Raw genomic sequence first — 20,804 nt, 5'->3', positions numbered from 1 at the left:
CACATATACACACGCATATATAAAATGAACAACAAGAAACTAAAACAGGCTCTGGGCTGGGAAGGTGGCTCAGTGGTAGCATGCTTGCCTTGCATGCATGAGGCCCTGGGTTCTATTCCTCAGCACCACATAAGCAGGCAAAAAAAAAAAAAAAAAGAATCTAGCAAAACAGGCTCTGTTGGAAGTTGATGGATATCAGTGGGAATCAGGAGATCATATAGGATAAATGAAGATGAATATAGTTTTTTTTGCATAAATGAGACGAACAATTTAAGGTGTTCTTTTTGAAGTGAGTAGAGGATTATGTGAGAGTTATGTGCATGTATGGAAATGTCACAAAGGAACTCTCCCTTATACATCTAATACAGTAAAAAAAAAAAACTCATTTGAAAAAAATTATGATGTAGAGTATGTGGTGACTCATGCCTATAATCCTAGCTGCTCAGAAGGCTGAGAGTTATGTGCATGTATGGAAATGTCACAAAGGAACTCTCCCTTATACATCTAATACAGTAAAAAAAAAAAACTCATTTGAAAAAAATTATGATGTAGAGTATGTGGTGACTCATGCCTATAATCCTAGCTGCTCAGAAGGCTGAGACATGGAGAATCAAGTCTTGAAACAAGCCCAGGCAGAAAGCAAAAAAGTCTGTGAGACTCCATTTCCATTTAGCCAGTAAAATGCTAGAAAGCATGGCTAAAGTGGTAGAGCACCACCCATGAACAAGAAAGATGAGGAAGAACATAAAGCTCTGAATGGCAGTTTCTTTCAAAATTGAACATAAGTATATTTGTGATCCAGCCAGTCCATTTACTGCTATAGGCAAAACTGGAAGCAGCTCAAATATTTGTCAATAGGTAAATGGATAATTTGTGGCATATTTATGCAAGGAAACAGTACTCAGGAATAAAAAGAACTAATTACAAAGTCACAACTTGGTGAATCTCAATAATTACTTTGAATTAAAAAAAATACTGGAAGCCAGGCGACCGTGGCTCACGCCTGTAATCCTAGCTACTCAAGGGGCTGGGAAAGTGGCTTAGTGGTAGACTGCTTGCCTAGCATGGATGAAGCCCTGGGTTCAATTTCTCAGTACCACATAAACAGAAAAAGCTGGAAGTGGCACTGTGGCACAAGTGGTAGAGTGCTAGCCTTGAGCAGAAGCTCAGGGACAGTGCCTAAGCCCAGAGTTCAAGCCCCATGACCGACAAAAAAAAAAAAAAAAAGAGAGATAGATCAGTGAAGCTGGGTACAAATGGCTCATACCCGTAATCCTAGCTGTTCACAATGCTGAGATCTGAGGATCTCTGTTCAAAGACAGGCAGTAAAACCTCTGAGGCTTTTTTTTTTTTTGGCAGTCCTGGGGCTTCAACTCAGGGGCTGGGCACTGTCCCTGAGCTTCTGCTCAAGGCTAACACTCTACCACTTGTGCCACAGTGCCACTTCCAGCTTTTTCTTTTTATGTGGTACTGAGGAATTGAACCCAGGGCTTCATCCATGCTAGGCAGGCAGTCTACCACTAAGCCACATTCCCAGCCCCTGGAGTCTTTTTTTTTTTTTTTTTTTTTGTCCATCATGGGGCTTGAACTCTAGGCTTGGGCTCTGTCCCTCAGCTCTTCAGCCCAAGGCGAGCGCTCTACCACTTGAGCCACAGCGCCACTTCTGGTTTTCTGGTGGTTTATTGGAGATAAGAGTCTTATGGTCTTTGCTGCCTGGGCTGGCTTTGAACCTGGATCTTCAGATCTCAGCCTCCTGAGCAGAAGAATTACAGATGTGAGCCACCAGTATCCACCTCCCTTGAGTCTCTTATCTCCAGTTAACCAGCAAAAAGCCAGAGTGGAGGGAGCTGTGGCCCAAGTGGTAAACTGCTAGCCTTGGGCAAAAAAGCTCAAGGACAGCACCTAGGCCCAGAGTTCAAACCCCAAGGGGGGAAAAAAAAATCAATGTACACCTTAAGTTATGGAGGATGAATTTAAAGACATGAGAAAATACGATAGGGTTTGTTGTGCAAAGAATTACATTCTCTGCAAAGCTGAATTCTGATTGTTAGTCCCGGTAAATGTTAAATATAACCTCTTCTTTTTTTTTCTTTTTTTTTTTTTTTTTTGTCAGTCATAGGGCTTGAATTTTGGGCCTGGGCACTGTCCATCAGCTTTTCAGCTCAAGGCCAGCACTCTACCACTTAAGCTACAGTGCTACTTCCAGTTTTCTGGTGGTTAATTGAAGATAAGAGCCTGCTTTAAGCTGGGCGCCGGTGGCTCACACCTGTAATTCTAGCTACTCAGGAGGCTGAGATCTGAGGATTGCGGTTCAAAGCTAGCCCACGCAGGAAAGTCTGTGAAACTCTTATCTCCAGTAAAACACCAGAAAACTGAAAGTGGCTCTGTGGCTCAAAGGGTAGAATGCTAGCATTGAACAGATGAGCTGAGGGACAGCACAAGGGCCAAGAGTTCAAGACCCACAACCAACCACAAAAAAAAAAAAAAGTATCATGGACTTACTTACCTGGACTTTCTTTTTTTTATTTTTATTTTTTGTCTAGACTCTCTTGAACCATGATCTCCAGATCTCAGCCTACTGAGTAGCTAGGATTAACCAGCACCCAGCTTGTGTTATGTTTCTTTTGTTTTGTTTCTGAGAGTACAGTTTGAAATCAGGGCTTCACACTTGCTTGATAGTCATTGTATCTGTGAGCCACACTTTCTATCCAAATTTCTGCTTTTAAAAGGCTCCTGCTGATTTTTTCAGAGTAGTCATAGAAAACAAATACAGGATACTATTCATTCTCTTGATTGTAATGATTGTTTCCCGAGTGTGTTAAAATTTATTGACAGGCGTGGTAGCACACACAGCATTAAAGAGAGTGAGGCAGGAATATCACAAGTTCAAGATCAGCCTGGGTTACATGCCAAGACTCTGTCTGGGTTGGAGTGGGGGGGGGGAGATAGGAAGGGATGGGAAGGGGCAACAAAGGAGGAGGCAACAATGCTTGATAAGACATGTACTCATTATTTTGCCCATGTAATTGTAACCCTTCTATATAGTATTTTCACAATTAAAAAAAAGACTCTCTCATAAAACCAAAATAATGAAAAAATCAAATGTGTCCAATATATGCATAATTGTACATACTTGTCATTTTTGAGTTATGCCTTCATAAATCCAATTTTTTTTAATTTATTTTCTTTTTTTTGCCAGTCATGGGCCCTGAACTCTGGGCCTGGGCACTGTCCCTCAGCTCTTCAGCTCAAGGCTAGTGTTCTGCCACTTGAGCCACAGCTCCACTTCTGGCTTTTTCTGTTTATGTGGTGCTGAGGAATTGAACCCAGGGCCTCATGCATGCAAGGCAAGCACTCTACTACTGAGCCACCTTCTCAGCCCCAAATCCAGTATTTTTAAAGATCATTTGTAAAGGAAAAGAGGAAAAGTTCTTTGTTATGAAAAGTCTTTGAAAAGAAAAAAATATAAAAAGAAGCTGCATATGAGGTGGCTCAAACTAGGACTCCTAGACACCTGGGAGGCAGATCAGACACTGGTTTGAGACCAGGCAGGCCATTAACATTAATCTCAGTCCATGGCTGGGCATGCCTGTCATGGCATTCCTGTAGCAAAAAGAAGTACAAAGCCAGGCGCTGGTGGCTCACGTCTGTAATCCTAGCTACTCAGGAGGCTGAGATCTGAGGATCACGGTTCAAAGCCAGCCTAGGCAGGAAAGTCCGTGAGACTCTTATCTCCATAAACCACTAGAAAACCGAAATGACACTGTGGCTTAAACAATAGAGCACTTGCCTTGAGCTGAAGAGCCCAGGGATAGCACCCAAGCCCAGAGTTCAAGCCCCACGACTGACAAAAAAAAAAAGGAAGCACAAATAGTAAGATCATAATCTAAGCTAACCTAGGCATAAAGTGAAGACCCTATGGTGAAAATAACCAATACTTAAAGGGGATGAGGAGTGGCTCAAATGCCTGCTTAGCAAGCCTGAGGCCCTCAGTTCAGACCCCAGTATTACCAAAAGAAAAAGATAAATTATGTACAGAATGGGACTAGTAGTTCTCTATGCAACCAACAAGGGTTAAATAATTAGTAGGTAGCTGAAACACTGTCTGAGAAGTATAAATTAAAGAAATGAATATCTTTCTGAGTCCAGAAATGATGTTATCATTGATGAAGTAACACCTCACAATTGTTGATGAGATGAGAAACTTTCATCAAATACTTCACAGAGAAAACTGAAATATAAGTACAAAGTATCACCTAGAAAGAGATGGTCTTAAATTCCAGTGCCTCATAAGGGACTGGTTTAAAAACTCTATGGTCAAAAATAGTTATAAATGTGATTGGGAGGTTTAACAGGAATGATATATGTGTCTCCTTTTTTAGGCGACTGAGTCAAAGACCAACACCAGAAGAACTAGAACAACGAAACATACTACAACGTGAGTCCAGTTATTTTATCATGCGCTGTGTGTGTGTGTGTGTCTCTATACTGAGACTTGAACATTTTGCCTCATAGTCTTGCCATTCAAAGAGAGTGCTTTACCACTTGAGCCACACCTTCACTTTTGGCTTTTTGGTAGTTATTTGGAGATAAGAGTCTCATTTGTCTGCCCAGGCTGGCTTGGAACCATAATCCTCAGATCTCAGCCTAGGATTACAGTAGGAGAGTAGCTTGAGAGCTATAGTCATGAGCCATCGGCACCTGACAGTTGATGACTTTAAGTTATAAAGGAATAAGTATTTGTTAAGTGGACCAAAGAGAGTGTTCCTATCAAAACACAGTATCTTTTCTTCAGGGAACAAAGTTTACGAAGCTTTGTTTGAAAGTTACTATCGTGTTATTGTTCAGTGTATTGAAATATTCCAGAAAATACTATTTTAGTATTCTCAGAGAATCCTGGGACTACCTTGGGCATGACAGTGTGAGAGACACTTGTTCCAACTTTTCTTTGTCTTCAGAGAACCAAGGTAGTAGCTGCACTCATAGATGAGAGTGGAATCTGAGGGCACAGAGCAAGTCCCAAGTTTCCTGGGTTTTCTGCAGCTCTTCTCTTTTTAAATCTTACCTCTACAGCCATCAAATAGAACCATGTGTTTAATTTGTTGTCTGTGTACATAATGTTCTGAAATGGCATTCTAATCTATTGTATTAGTTAAAATTGCCAGAGATTATAGCCATAAGGCCTTCACCATGTATTTCCTCACTGTCTTCCTGTTCCTCACTGTGGGGTCCTACTCAACATGACTCTTACCCATTGCCCCAAGCTCCTCTGTCAGCTACTCAGATAACTCTTGGGACTGTACTCCCTTCACAGAACCAGCCTCCAGGAAGACCCTAAGCCCCTGGAGGAGAGACTTTACCTGTCCTGTCACACCAGTGTACTTGGGTTTCTCAAATCCTATCCCTCTGGCTGCACCTGCCCCTACTTGCTCTCATCCCTACCCAGATGAGCTCTCCTAGGAAATGAACTTCAAGGTGGGACCAGGGATGAGGAACAAAAGAGGCCAGACGATGAAATAGAGGATGAGAATGGATGTTATAGATGTGGAAGGCCACACTAAGTGTGCTTTTGGGATCAGCAAAGAGATGGGGAAGTGACAGCCTTCTCTTCTGTGAAGTTGCTCTGGGCTTGCTGTCCCACCAATCCATCGCCTGCCTTCAGCACTATTTAGGTATATTTAACTTAGTTACCTAGTGAATTTAAAATGTGAGAGGGGCTGGGAATGTGCTTAGTGGTAGAGTGCTTGCCTAGCATGCATGAAGCCCTGGGTTCAATTCCTCAGTACCATATTAACAGAAAAACCCAGAAATTGGGCTGGGAAGATGGCTCAGTGTTAGAGCGCTAGCATTGAGCTGAAGAGCTGAGGGACAGCACCCAGGCCAAGAGTTCAGGCCCCACAACCAGACCCAAAAAAAAAAAAAAAGCCAGAAGTGGTGTTGTGGCTCAAGTGGTAGAGTGCGAGCCTTGAGCAAAAGAAGCTCAGGGACAGTGCCCAGACCCAGAGTTCAAGCCCCAGGCCTGGGCCCCCCCACCCCCCGCAAAAAAATTGTGAGAACCTTTATAAACAGATGACATGAAACTTGGTGTGGTATCCATTGTCCATTCTTATCTATCACTCTTGAGCAAGAATCTGTAAACTTTTTTTAAAATCAGCATACATTAGTTGTACACAAGGTGTCTCATTGAGACATATCCCCACATGCATATCATATATCTGATCAACCTCACCCTCCATCACTTCCATTGTCTGACTTCACACTCTCAAACCCATCCCACAGCCATCAGCATTCGATTTAATTCACCTTCCTTGCCAGCCCAATAGGCTGCCCTACTTTTCTGTCATTTGTTTTTGGTTTTGTTTTAGTGGGCATTAGTTACATCAACAGATTTTACCTTGGTATTTCAGACATTCAGTCATATATTTTGTATAACCCTGTTAGCTGGGTGCCAGTGGCTCATGCTTATAATCCAAGCTACCAGGACGCTGAGACCCAAAGGATCATTATTTGAAGCCAGCCCAGTCAGAAAAGTCTGTGAAACTTTTATCCCCAATAAACTATGTGGCAATGTGGCTCAAGTGGTAGAGCATTACCCTTGAGGAAAGGGGGGGGGGGGGGGGAGGGAAGAAGGGAAGAAAGGAGAAAGAGGGAGAGAGGGAGGAAGGAAGGAAGAGAGAAAGAAAGAAACCTTATTTCTTCTCTTTTCACACCAACTCCCTGACAAACTTTTCTTGAAGAATACATAGTAAATACTTTCCACTCCATAAACCAACAGCAAATGAAGATTCTTATGTAGGTATTTAAGTGTTTTAAAATGTAAAAAATATTCTTAGCTCATTAGCAGTATAAACAAGTACCATAGTTGGCTTATCATTACTTTTTTCTTTTTTTGTGTGTGTGCTGGCCCTGGGGCTTGAACTCAGGGTTATATTATTATATTATTCTTTTTTGGGGGGAAGAGGGTTCCAGTCATAGGGCCTGAACTCTGGGCCTGGGCGCTGTCCCTCAGCTCTTCAGCTCAAGGCTAGCACTCTACCACTTGAGCCACAGCGCCACTTCTGGCTTTTTTCTTTTTGCTTATGTGGTGCTGAGGAATTGAACCCAGGGCCTCATGCATGCAAGGCAAGCGCTCTACCACTGAGCCACCTTCCCAGCCCCTATTCTTATTCTTAAGTGAACGCACCCCTGAGAAAATTATTTTACTTAGCTATTACCAAAGGTATTTTATTCTGGTTTAGACCTACAAGAAATAAATCTGTAGTATAATTACAAAATGTTTTCTATGCAAATTGCGATTTTGAAGTAATATCCTTTGTTTCTGACTCAATTGCAGCTAAAAATGAAGCTGATCGTCAGGCAGAGAAACGAGAGATTAAACGGCGGCTCACTAGAAAGGTACTGCTTCTTCTGTAATCCCTTTCATTCTGGTAATTGGATGAACAATTGGATTAGAAATGAAGTAACTTCATAATGTAAAAAATAAGCACATATATGTAGAAAATAACATCAACAGCTTTTTGTGCTAGTACTGGGGCTTAAACTTAGGGCCTAGCACTCCCGCAGGCTTTTTCACTCAAAGCTGGCAGTCATGGGCTGGGAAAGTGACTCAATGGTAGAGTGCTTGCCTTGCACGCATGAGGTCCTGGGTTCAATTCCTCAGCACCACATAAATAGAAACACTGGAATTTGGTAGCTCATGCCTGTAATCCTAGCTACTCAAGAGGCTGAGATCTAAGGATCTCAGTTCAAAGCTAGGCCAGCAGGAAAGTCTGTGAGACTTTCAGAAAACCAGAAGTGGCACTGTGGCTCAAATGCTAGAGCACTAGCCTTGAGCTGAAGAGCTGAGGGATAGCTCCCAGGCCCAGAGTTTAAGTCCCACGACGGACAAAAAAAAAAAGAAAAAGCCAGAAGTGGCACTGTGGCTCAAGTGGTAGAGTGCTACCCTTGAGGAAAAGAAGTTCAGGGATAGTGTCCAGGCTCTGAGTTCAAGCCCCAGGACTGGCAAAATAAAGCTGGCAGTCTGCCTCATGAGCCACATCTCCATATCTGCTTTTTACTGGTTAATTAGAGATCAGTGTCTCTGGCTCTGAACTGCAGTTCTCACATCTCATCCTCCTGAGTAAGTAGAATTATAGGCATGAGCCTCTAGCACTGACTTTTCTTTCATTATTAATATGTGAAAAAGGCCTGGAACAATGTGTCTGATACTTTTTAGCCTTTCCTTTGGTAGGCTAGAATTTTGATATAGATTCTAAAACTTGGTGAAGTGTTTGAGTAAATTTCTTTGGTTTGTTTTGGTGGGCTATATATCAAACCCAGGATTTTTTTTTCTTTTTTTCTTTTTTTTTTTTAAACCATTGAACCATGAGTTTTGAATTGTCTCCTATAGATTCTGATTTGGTCTAATGTCACTAGATATTTCTTAGAACTCTTAAGAATCCCCAGGAGAACAAGGGATCCAGATGTTGCTTTCTGGATTTATCCCACATCTTCCTTCAGTAGAAACAAAGCAGTAACTATTTATGGTTAGAGGCCACAGCCTCAGGTCGAGCAGGTTACCTGATGGTGCCAGTATAAATCATGATTTGTGGCAGAATTTGATGTCTGAATATTGTTAAAATAAAGTACACAAAATCGACACATTTTGGTGAGGAATGCTAGAGGTTGATCCCAGGACCCTCATGTGTTCTATCATTGAGCTACATCTTCAGTCCATTCTACCTTTAATCCAGATCCCCATGTGATCTACACACTTACTAAAGTTTGAGAAGCACTAGGTTATAATTCTCAACCCTAGTTATCCAATTAAGTGATTTTCAAAAAAATTTTCAGTTGAAGACATGGCTGAAGTAGTAGAACACCTACCTAGCAAGTGCAAGATCCTGAGTTGAAATTCCAGTCAACCAGTCAATTGATAATAAACAAATTAACTGACATTTTAAAAATATTTTATTGCTATTATTAAGGTGTCATATAAAGTATCAGAGAGGTTACTATTTTGTAAGTTGCTTCCTTTGCTTTCTCCCAATTTCCCCCTCACCTCCCTACCCACAGGTTGTGTAGTTCATTTTCCATGTAGTGTCTATTGAGTACCACATCTGCATTTGCTGACCCAGAATCTCTGTGAAGGATGGCACCCAGGGATTAATAATGGTTCCAGCTTTCCAAGTGGTGAAGGCAATTTAAGTACATTGTTGATGGCTTAGGTCTGTCATAATGAACCAAGAATTTCATTCCTTTCAGCTCAGTCAGAGGCCAACTGTGGCTGAACTACTTGCTAGGAAGATTCTGAGATTTAATGAATATGTAGAGGTCACAGATGCTCAAGATTATGATCGGCGAGCAGACAAACCCTGGACCAAATTGACTCCTGCTGACAAGGTAACTGCAAAATATTTCTCTCTGTCTCTCTCTCTCATTTTGATATGTTAAAATTTCAAAATGCCAAGATGTGCAACCAAAATTTTATGCTGTTAACTACTATTGACAATGAGAGACAAGAAAATGCATGTTGTGGTGCTGGGAAGGTGGCCCAGTGGTAGAGTGCTTGCCTTGCATGCATGAGGCCCTGGGTTCGATTCCTCAGCACCACATAAGCAAAAAAAAGCCGGAAGTGGCACTGTGGCTCAAGTGGTAGAGCGCTAGCCTTGAGCTGAAGAGCTGAGGGACAGCGCCCAGGCCCAGAGTTCAGGCCCCACAACCGGACCCAAAAAAAAAAAAAAAAAGAAAATGCATGTTGTATTATGGAGTTATAGGGGGAAAATGAACAAAGTAAAAAACATTTTCAACCTAATTGATATTTAGTTAGAGGACCTTTAGGTGGTATATTTTAATAAATGTACATATTTCTCCTCTGTATCCTATTTATAACAGCTATAATATCTCTTAAGCTTTTTGGACATTTTGGTGTAACTTGAAATTTAGTTATGAAGTTAATGGTGTCAAGGAAAGTCACATACATTGGCTCTCTCTGTTGATCTGGCTTCTTTGTCCCCTCTGGGTTGCTCACAATGGAAAACACAATAGAGCTAAATGGCAAGTCTCACTGATATACCACAGCAGAAGATGATGAAATCTTATTTCTGCCCTACAGGCTGCCATACGAAAAGAATTAAATGAATTTAAAAGCTCAGAGATGGAGGTTCATGAAGAAAGCAAACATTTTACACGGTAAGGCAGGCCCCAAAAACTCAAATACTATGAGCTAAGTAAAATTTCCCCAGCAAAAAGCCATGGCTACCAGAGTTACTCAGATATAAAGAATCATATCAACATCATTAAAAGGAGGACACTTAGTGAGATTGCAAGAACTGCATTCAGAGAAATGAATCAGAATTAAGGAGGGATGTAGCAGAACCAGGATTTAGAAAAAGGAATGAGTATCTTCAAAGCCATAGGAAGCTTTCCTCCCTAAATTAAGAGATTGTGCTGAGGTCAGGCATCACTAGCTCATGCCTTGTAATCCTATACCTACTCAGGAATCTGAGATCTAAGGATTATAGTTTGAATCTAGCCTGGGCAGGAAAGTCTCTAAGCTTTTATTTATTTTTTTTTATTTTAATTTTTTTTTATTTTTTTATTTATTTTATTTGCCATTCCTGGGGCTTGAACTCAGGGCCCTGGGCACTGCCCCTAGCACTCTACCACTTGAGCCATAGCACCACTTCCAACTTTTTCTGTTTATGTGGTACTGAGGAATTGAACACAGGGCTTCATGCATGCTAGGCAAGTACTTTACCACTAAGCCACATTCCTAGCCTCGAGATTCTTTTTTTTTTTTTTTTTTTTTGGTCAGTCATGGGATCTGAACTCAGGGCCTAGACGCTATCCCTCAGCTCTTCAGCTCAAGGCTAGTGCTCTACCACTTGAGCCACTTGCAGCTTTTTCTGCTTATGTGGTGCTGAGATATCGAACCCAGGACCTTGTGCATGCAAGGCAAGCACTCTACCACTGAGCCACCTTTCCAGCCCACCCACCACTTAAGATTCTTATTTCCATTTAATCACCAAAAACCCAGAAGTAGAGCTGTGGCTCAATTGAGAATGGACATTTCATTCATAGATCCAATATGGTTTAATAGTCATTAGATTCCAGGATGAAATAAAGGAAATAGTTAATATGACTAATATTTCTTACAGCTCAGTGGTGCTATGTGTAGGTATATGAGAAAAACTAGTAGATTGTTTATTTTTGAGACAAATAGTCTCCCTATGTCACCCAAGCTGACCTCTTAACTTCCTTTTTTTGGGGGGAGGGGGGTCTAGTTGTGCGGCCTGAACTCTGGGCCTGGGCGCTGTCAGCTCTTCAGCTCACGGCTTGCGCTCTTGAGCCACAGCGCCACTTCCGGCTTTTTTCTTTTTGCTTATGTGGTGCTGAGGAATCGAACCCAGGGCCTCGAGCATGCAAGGCAAGCGCTCTACCACTGAGCCACCTTCCCAGCCCCTCCCAGAGACTCTTTTTTTTTTTTTTTTTTTTGTCGGTCGTGGGGCTTGAACTCTGGGCCTGAGCGCTGTCCCTCAGCTCTTCAGCTCAAGGCTAGCGCTCTACCACTTGAGCTACAGCGCCACTTCCTCCCAGAGACTCTTATGTCCAATGAACCACCAGAAAACCAGAAGTGGGACTGGGAAGATGGCTCATCAGTAGAGTGCTTGCCATGTATGCATGAGGCCCTGGGTTCGATTCCTCAGCACCACATAAGCAAAAAAAGCCAGAGTGTGCTATGGCTTAAGTGGTAGAGTACTAGCAAGGAAAACCGGAAGTGGCGCTGTGGCTGAAGTGGTAGAGCACTTGACTGGAGCTCAAGAGCTCAGGGACAATGCCCAGGCCCAGAGTTCAAGCCCTATGACCTACACTACCACCACCACCCCCCTAAAAAAAAGTGTCAGAGGCATTCTGGCCTGGGACGGTTTGAACCTGATCCTCAGATAATCTCCTAAATAGCTAGGATTACAGATGTTAGCTACCAGCACCAGGCAGGAACATTTTTAATTAATTTATTTTTGGTTGTGGGGCTTGAACTCTGGGCTTGAGCGCTGTCCCTCAGCTTTTCAGCTCAAGGTGACTGCTCTACCACTTGAGCTATAGGACCACTTCCTGTTTTCTAGTGGTTTATTGGAGATAAGAGTTTCACGGACTTTCCTGCTCGGGCTGGCTTTGAACCTCAATCCTCAGATCTCAGCTAGAATTATAGGTGTGAGCCACCGGCACCCGGCAGGAACATTATTTTTTATTTAAAAGATAGCTGGCTTCCAGTGGCTCACAACTATAATCATAGATATTCAGTAGTCTGAGAGATCTGAGCTAAAGATCAAAGTTTGAAGCCAGCCTGGGGTTGGGGGGGAAGTCTGTGAGACTCCAATCTCCAATTGACTACATAAAGCCCTAAGTGAAGTGTGTTGGCCTTGAGCAAAAATACTCAGGGACAACACCCAGGCCAAGTTCTAGCACCAGGACCAGCACACACACAGAAAGAAAGAGGAAACAAACCAGGTCAAGATAGCACACTGAGGAGGAGTAATGGAAAAAAAAGAAAAGCTATGGAATATATATAATGTACTAATATTAAGAAAAAAATGAATTTCAAGAAGAGGGACAGGAAGTGGCACTGTGCACGAAGTGGTAGAGTGTTAGCCTTGAGCAAAAGAAGCTCAGGGACAGTGCCCAAGCCCTGAGATCAAGCCCCAGGACCAGGGGCAGGGGAGATAGAGAGATAGAGAGAGAGAGAGAGAGACAGACAGACAGACAGACAGATAGATAGATAGATAGATAGATAGATAGATAGATAGATAGATAGATAGATAGATAGATAGATAGATTCACAATATGGATTTATTTTTAAAAATTTAATAGACTTAACAAAGTAATCTACATTATCTGGTAACTTGCCTTTTTGTGGTTGTCTGTTTTAGCTACCATCGTCCATGATGCCCAAGTTTGAGAAAAGTAAAAGACTCACCCAAAACTTACAGGCTGTTTTGCTCCTGTCTTTGATCTTGGGAGTGACATATGGCAGGAACTTCAGCACTTGCCAGCACAGCCAGAATTGTGTCTTCTGGGGTCTTGTTCTGGGGTGAATAGCACTTCTATGAATGTAGCCTTTCACTGTAATGGATTCTCCTGTGCTTCCCCTGGAGCAGAACCGAATGCTTTGTCACCACTTTTGGACCTTCTGACATTGCAGCATACTTGTGGGGGTTTTCCCTCATCAACCACCAAAGTTTGAAGCCTGTAACAGGTTCTGATTGGCTGCACCACACCCTTTCCCCAAGATGACTGCCTGTGCTGAGCCACAGTTTGCACCATTCGCCTTACCTATCCTGTTCTACTTGTGAATCCCACTTGTATGGGCACTTGTTTCCAGCCTTCAAATCCACTTGTCAGTGGGAAAAGCCTTTCAGAAACTCACCCCAGCCTTCTCACATGGGGGACCCACTTGCCTAGGAAACTTGTGTACCACATCGCGTGTCAGCAGGAAGCATTGTACCATACCTCTTGTAACACAGCAGTATAGTCCTTGTAAGGCCATCTAACCTGAGAGAAAACTTGGGATCTGACATGGTCCTATTTTTTTTGGCACTTGTCTTCCTGATTTTCACTTTTTTTTTTTTTTTTTTTTTGTCAGTCGTGGGTCTTGAACTTTGGACTTGGGCGCTGTCCCTGTGCTCTTCAGCTCAAGGCGAGCACTCTACCGCCTGAGCCACAGCACCACTTCCAGTTTTCTAGTGGTTTATTGGAGATAAGAGTCTCACGGACTTTCCTGCCTGGGCTGGCTTTGAATCATGATCCTCAGATCTCAGCCTACTGAGTAGCTAGGATTACAGGCGTGAGCCACTGGCGCCCCACTTTGCTTTTCACTTTAAAAGGATCAACAGGGCCAGGTGCCAGTGGCTTATACCAGTGTTTCTAGCTACTCAGGAGGCTGATATCTGAGGATTAAGGTTCAGTGTCATCCTGGGCAGAAAAATTTGTGAGACTGCTAGCTCCATTAGTAAAAAAGCCAGAAGTAGAGCTGTGACTCAAGTGGTCGAGCACTAGCCTTGAGCAAAAAAACTCAGGAACAGCACCCAAGCCCTGAGTTCAAGCCCCAGGACTGGCACCCAAAAAAAAAAAAAAAAAATCTTGAAGAAGTAATGAGGACTTAATTCCTGTCTACTAGACAGTTTGAACTGCAACTAGAATCTTAAGTTGGTCAAATCAGAAACTCATGTCTATTTCCTATATAAAGAAGGCCTTACTATTAATACCAAGTTGGCAAAAAAAAAAACTGACTCATGGCTTTAATTTTTACAGTTGGTTGAACTTGTTTGTTTGCAGTCTGTTTTGTCTGAGACAGCCCTTGCTGTGTTTCCTAGGCTGACCTCTAACTCAGCTATCTTCCTGCCTGAGCCTCCTGAGGGCTGGGATTACCAGTGTGCATCACTCTCTCAGCTAGGTTTTTTTTTTTTTTTTTGGGTCCGGTCGTGGGGCCTGAACTCTGGGCCTGGGCGCTGTCCCTCAGCTCTTCAGCTCAAGGCTAGTGCTCTACCACTTGAGCCACAGCGCCCCTTCCAGCTTTTTTCTTTTTGCTTATGTGGTGCTGAGGAATCAAACCCAGGGCCTCAGGCATGCAAGGCAAGCGCTCTACCACTGAGCCACCTTCCCAGCCCTATTTTTATTGTGCTGAATGATACTGTAAATCACTTCAACCAATAGATGTATTCTCAGAGTTGAAGGGACTTTATGCAAGTTCTTGTGTGCTGGCAGCCCCTACATTCCAGGCAGTCCTAGTCAGGTCCTAAGCAATGTGGGGTGCTGGATAGAAAAGCACAGGAGGGGGCTGGTTATGGCCCACTGCTGACCTCAGGGCTGTGTACACATTCCCTCTTAATGCCAACACAGTCCTCCTGCTGGTCCTCTGACAGTCCCACCTCAGTTGCTGTTCCTTGTCACCCAGCCAGTATGATTGGTACCTAGGCACTGGCTCCGCTCTCACCCCATTTGTATTCGAAATACATACTCATATAATTTCCTAATACAGAGGTTTGGTTATTTTCCTTGAATTTCTACTGAAAACCATGTAGCCTCATCATTTACCTCTTAATTCTTACCTATAAGTGAGAAAAATAGTTCCTATTTACCTGGAGCATGTGGCTTTGTTTTCTTCACTGGTAATATTTAGGAAATTGTGGCTGTTTTATCGATTAGACCATTTTTTTCTGTGATGTCAGTTTTTTTCTTTCTGTATGAAGCCTTTCAGAAGATTTTTCTGCTTTCACATCCACATCAAATTTGCTAAAGATTAAAAAAAATGTGTTTTTGCTGAAGAATGTCAGCTCGGGCTGGAAATGTGGCTTAGTGGTAGAATGCTTGCCTAGCAGGCATGAAGCCATGGGTTCTATTCCTCAGTACCACATACACAGAAAAAGCCAGAGGTAGCACTGTGGCTCAAGTGGTGAAGTGCTAGCCTTGAGCAGAAGCAGCTGAGGGACAGTGCCCAGGCCCTGAGTTCAAGCCCTAGAACTGGCAAAAAAAAAAAAATGTCTACTCAAGTGTGGCACTATTGGTTCACACCTGTAATGCTAGTCACTCAGGGATCTGAGATCTGGAAAATCACAGTTCAAAGCCTTCTGGGTGGACAAGTATGAGAGACTTTGACTTTAACCAGCAAAAACAGGCTGGTGATGTGGCTCAAGTAGTAGAGAACATTAGCCCAGAAAGTGCTGGAGAAAAATAGTGGCTCAAAACAAAGAAGTTACTGTGTCTTTGAAAAGTAGTGTTTTGTGTTTGGGGCTGGAGGCATGGCTTAGCAGTATCACGCCAACCTAGCAAGGACAGGGCTCTGAGTTCAATCCACAGTACTGCCAAGTGTGGAGGGTGGGGGTGGGGGACACAGTATGTTTTTAGTCTGAAGAAGAGCCCCAAAAGAGAAGTTCCATGGTAGAGCACTTACCTGGGATGTACAGGACCCTGTATTCAACTGCCAGCACTGAAAAGAAATAAGTAATGTTTTCACTTTTGTGTAGGGAAAAAGGGGAATTCAGATTTCTCTATTACTGTCAGATATTTTGTAGCTATGGAAAACTACTGGCTCCACATCTCCTTAAAAGCCATTAACACCAGCCTAGCTGAGAGCTCCTTGGGGGTTCTAAGAATCTATTAAAGGTCTAGATACAAAGTAGGCACATACTAACTGCTAACTTGACTTGTAACCATTCTGTGTCTTGTTGGTTTGGAGACTGCTTGGCTTAAGTCCCCAGCTCTGGCTGAGGTGATGTTTGCAAGGTTTTCATCCATTGCCTTTCTTTTGCTGTGCCAAGCTTGACAGACAGAGTCCAGCAACCTGAGCTACATTTCTGCTTGTATGTGCCATCAAGGATTCTGCTTTATCTTTCATCTCATTCATGCTCTTTTTACAAGATATTTTGGAAGTGGAGTCTTTGTAGTGTTTGGTTTTTTTTTTTAATGTATAAAAATGGATTTTGTGTTCCCTTTCTCTGTTAGAAGTTCACAATCGTAATGTAAAAAGGAAAAGCCTGATGTATTGTACTTCAAGATGTTTCCCTGATGTACAGAATCTCCTTGTAAAATATAAAATTGCATTGTATATCAGTCTTTTCACCAATATTAAAATAATTATTAAAGTATTTTAGAAGATTAAAATATCAAACAATTTTTGTGTGAATTATATTTTATGTTTTACTTTATTCCAGAAGATCAAAGCCACCTCAAAAATATTAGCCACACCAAGCACTGTTGGCTCATGCCTATAATCCTAGCTACTCAGCAAGCTGAGATCTCATGGTGGTGATTCAAAGCCAGCCTGGGCAAGAAAATGAGACTCTTATGAGACTCTTATCTGCGATTAGCCACCAGAAAATTGGAAGTGGTGCTATGCCTCACTAGAGTTGAGCAAAAGAGCTCAGAGACCATGCCCATGCCCCAAGTTCAAGCCCCATGACTAACCAAAAAAAAAAAAAAGCCAAGAGCCAGCCCAGGCAGAAAGGTCTGTGAGACTCTTATCTCCAATCAGCTACTCAGAAAAAGCCAGAAGTAGAACTGTGGCTTGAGTGCTAGAGCACTATCTTTTTTTTTTTTTTTTTTTGGGTCCGGTCATTGGGCCTGAACTCTGGGCCTGGGCGCAGGCTAGCACTCTACCATTTGAGCCACAGCGCCACTTCCAGCTTTTTTCTTTTTGCTTATGTGGTGCTGAGGAATCAAACTCAGGGCCTCAGGCATGCAAGGCAAGCGCTCTACCACTGAGCCACCTTCACAGCCCCTAGGGCACTATCTTTGAGTACAAAGAAACTCAAGGGCAGTACCCAGGCCCTGAGTTCAAGTCCCAGGACCAAAATTTTAAAATAAGAAAAAAGCCAAAGCCAGGTATGATGTCACATCTGTACTCTCAGCTACTCAAGAGGTAGAGATCTGGAAGACTGAGGTCTGGACAAAAAATTAGCAAGATTTAACCAATGCTGGGTTTGGTGGTACACAGCTGTCATCCCTGCTAAGTGGAGAAGCATAAATAGGATCTCAGTCTAGGCTAGCCGAGGCAGAAATTGGAGATTTTATCTAAAAAATAATCAAAAACAAAAGGCTAGGGAATGACTTAAGGTAGATCACCCACCTAACAAATGTGAGGCCCTGAGTTTAGTCTCCAATACAATTTAAAAAGAAAAGAAAATACCAGAATTATTTTTTATGACCCTAGAAAAGTAGATAAGGAGGAAAATGTAGATACTGAATTCACCCAGAGGTGAATCAGGTATGTGTCTGAGCCAACTATGAGTCCCCTAGGTATCAGGTACTGTCCCAGGCACTGTGTTGAGCTTACCTTAACCCATTACATGATACTGTATTACACTACCTTTCCTAGAAGCTAAAGCTACATAACTTTAGCAACATTTGCTTCCTCAAGGCCAAAGGAAATTATGTAACCACTCTCAAATATTCAAGGTAAGACACTTGCATCAATTATTTACTTGATACAGACCACATCACAAAAGAACAGTTTGTGCTTCCTGTCTTTTCTGGCAAGCACCCCAGTTTCAATCCAGGTGGCCTCCTCAATGGCTTTTTTTTTTTTTTTTGGTCTTGGGGCCTGAACTCTGGGCCTGGGCTCTGTCTCTCAGCTGTTCAGCTCAAGGCTAGCGCTCTACCCCTGGAGCCACAGAGCCACTTCTGGCTTTTTCTGCTTATGTGGTACTGAGGAATCAAACCCAGGGCTTCATGCATGCCAGGCAAGCGCTCTACCACTGAGTCACCCGTCCAGCCCCAAAGTGCCACTTCCGGTTTTCTGGTGGTTTTTTGAGATAAGAGTCTCACGGACTTTCCTGCCTGGGCTGGCTTTGAACCATGATCCTCAAATCTCAGCCTCCTGAGTTGCTAGGATTGTAGGCGTGAGCTTGAACTCAGAGCCTGGGCACTGTCCCTGAGCTGCTTTTGCTCAAGGCTAGCACTCTACCCCTTGAGCCACAGCACCACTTCTGGCTTTTTCTGTGTATGTGGTACCGAGGAATCGAACCCAGGACCTCGCGCATGCAAGGCAAGCACTCTACCACTGAGCCACAGTCCCACCGTCTTTTGGCCAATTTATCTGATAATCCACCCCACAGACCGGGTCAACCGGATATAAAGAAGAAAACTTCTTCCTAGTTAACTGTCCCACAGCGCTGATTCTTTTTACATTCTAGAGACAAATTTTGGCGCTTGGGCTGAGGTATCGCGAGAGTTCTATACTTAGGGAGGCGTGGCACTCAGCCGTGACTCCCAGCAACCTTAGCGAATCGCCGCTCCCGCGGAGCGTCTCGGGACCGCGCAGGCGCAGTAGCCAATACTTGGCTTCCTTCCGGTCTTGTACTTAAGGTATAAATACGGATGCTTTGCGCCGCTTCAGTCTCTTGGAGAACCGCAGCTGCTGTGGCCGCTTTATCTCTGGTAAGTGTCCCGGCGCCCTCGGCTCGCCAGCCACCCTCCTCTGGGAAGCCTCGCTTAGGACGGCGTCCGTGGCAGCCGCGTGGACCTCGCGCTCGGGCTGGCGCGCTGAGGCCCGCCATTTCATCCGGGTCTCGCCGCCTGGGGCCGTCGGCGCCGCCTCGAGCCCCCGCCGATCGAGTGGTTTTAGCGAGTTCAGAGCCCGCCCTACGCACAGCCTCTGTGCTCTGGTGAATGCTGAAACAGTCTCCCTAGTCCAGGATCTTCTCCAGCTCTGGATCTTCCCGCCTCCCAAGTCCCGGGGGTTCAGCCTTTGTAGTCACCCCGGTGCCAGGGAATGGAAAAGGAAAGACGGATTCCCAGTGGCTTAGCGGGTATCAGTCAGCACTGAGCCACCTGCGCTTAGACGGACGAGTGGCTTTTTGTTTTTGAAGTCTGCCTATGTCAGCAGGTAATCTTGGGTTATCGCTGTCAAGTAAACTGACAGGGTTCTGTGGATGTGGTTAATTCCTGACCCCAGCCTAGCCACTGAGGATCCAAAAGGATAAGGGTAGCGTCTGGGCCCTGAGTTACAAGCACCAGTACTGCCAAAATGAGCTCAGGGTAAGAAATGGTGTTACAGTGGAGTTAGGTAAGTGTAAGATTGTACCAACATGGACACCCCGGGAGGTCACTCTCCCCGGGCTCTGTCCTCGTGGCCTAGGGGAGCATAGGGCTCTGCCCAATGATGTATAGTCCCTTTCCACAATGTTGGATATGAAGCCGGGCTTTTGTGTCTGCGCCTGCATATTCCTACAGCTTCCCAGAGTCCTGTGGACAATGACTGGGGAGATAAACCATGCAGGAAACAGTCAATACACTTTGGTGTAGGTGTGAGCTAATATCTTGCCATTGTAGTTTAAGTCTTAGTAGGATTGACTTTTAGTCTTCTGTATTCATTTATGAATGCCTTCTTTTGCAGAACTCTGGATTTCACATGACTGCTTCAGGGTGAGTGAACTTCTTGGGATTTTTTTCTGCTTAATGCTATGTGCGAGAGAAAAATTTGATGCAGTCACTAGTATAGGTGGAATGTAAAAATGCTAACACAGGAAGTGGCGCTGTAGCTCAAGTGGTAGAGTGCTCGCCTTGAGCTGAAGAGCTAAGGGACAACGCCCAGGCCCAGAGTTCAAGCCCCACGACCGACAAAAAAAAAAAAAATGCTAACACATTCTACATGAGTGACTATTCTGTTCAGAACTATACATTCCAACATGGACACCCCGGGAGGTCACTCTCCCCGGGCTCTGTCCTCGTGGCCTAGGGGAGCATAGGGCTCTGCCCAATGATGTATAGTCCCTTTCCACAATGTTGGATATGAAGCCGGGCTTTGAGTCTGCGCCTGCATATTCCTACAGCTTCCCAGAGTCCTGTGGACAATGACTGGGGAGATAAACCATGCAGGAAACAGTGTATATACAGTACATGTGCACTGAAATTAATGTTTGATAGATTTCTAGTCTGATTGTATGCCTATTCTCATGCAGGAAAGAAGAGGAACCACATACTAATTTCATCCATTGACCTGATTACGGTTTGGAGTTCACTAATGCTGAATTGTGATTTTTTTTTTTTTTGTCAGTAGTGTCTAAGTCGGCCTGGGCGCTGTCCCTGAGCTCTTAAGCTCAAGGCTAGCGCTCTACCACTTGAGCCATCTTCCCAGCCCTTTACCAGCATTCTTTTCCAGCCATAATTGGATGGGTGTGGATTGTCTCCTGTAAACTCAATAAATTTGAAGTGGTTGAAATGTCTTGTGGGTTTTTCCTTTAATCCAGAGTGTATCAAAGATGCGCCTAAATGTTGCTGTTCGTGCCTTTAACGTAGTAGTATATGGTCTGCTTTTTGAAATGGCACAC

At 43.6% G+C, this 20,804-nt stretch overlaps 1 protein-coding gene, 1 long non-coding RNA gene and 2 other non-coding genes across 12 annotated transcripts in view; all 4 read left to right on the top strand.

Annotated features, from left to right (window-relative positions):
* Phactr4 (phosphatase and actin regulator 4) overlaps positions 1-16,648 on the top strand; it is a 96,339-nt gene extending 79,691 nt beyond the window's left edge. For all 8 annotated transcript variants that reach the window (XM_070037490.1, XM_070037485.1, XM_070037484.1 and 5 more), the window contains 5 exons: positions 4,383-4,438; positions 7,334-7,395; positions 9,244-9,381; positions 10,094-10,170; positions 12,909-16,648. In XM_070037490.1, coding sequence (XP_069893591.1) covers positions 4,383-4,438; positions 7,334-7,395; positions 9,244-9,381; positions 10,094-10,170; positions 12,909-12,924 — 349 coding nt within the window. In that variant the 3' untranslated portion in view covers positions 12,925-16,648. The remainder of the gene's footprint in view (positions 1-4,382; positions 4,439-7,333; positions 7,396-9,243; positions 9,382-10,093; positions 10,171-12,908) is intronic.
* Positions 16,649-18,817: 2,169 nt separating this feature from the next.
* On the top strand, positions 18,818-20,695 carry LOC138837974 (uncharacterized). Of its 2 annotated transcripts, none has more exons than XR_011375530.1 (3): positions 18,818-18,912; positions 19,871-19,899; positions 20,436-20,695. It is a non-coding gene; the product is annotated as an uncharacterized lncRNA (long non-coding RNA). The 2 variants fall into 2 exon arrangements; XR_011375528.1 differs by lacking the exon at positions 18,818-18,912 and adding an exon at positions 18,937-19,360.
* On the top strand, positions 19,558-19,762 carry LOC138838473 (small nucleolar RNA SNORA73 family). The gene has a single exon (XR_011375611.1). It is a non-coding gene; the product is annotated as a small nucleolar RNA SNORA73 family (small nucleolar RNA).
* LOC138838474 (small nucleolar RNA SNORA73 family) lies at positions 20,158-20,361 on the top strand. The gene has a single exon (XR_011375612.1). It is a non-coding gene; the product is annotated as a small nucleolar RNA SNORA73 family (small nucleolar RNA).
* Positions 20,696-20,804: the final 109 nt, after the last annotated feature.

The sequence above is a fragment of the Dipodomys merriami genome, unplaced genomic scaffold (assembly GCF_024711535.1).
Source record: "Dipodomys merriami isolate MVZ:Mamm:240054 unplaced genomic scaffold, mDipMer1.0.p SCAF_28, whole genome shotgun sequence".
NCBI classification, from domain to species: Eukaryota; Metazoa; Chordata; class Mammalia; order Rodentia; family Heteromyidae; genus Dipodomys; species Dipodomys merriami.
The sequence above is the reverse complement of the archived record's forward strand: the minus strand, read 5'-3'. Positions and strand labels throughout refer to the sequence as shown.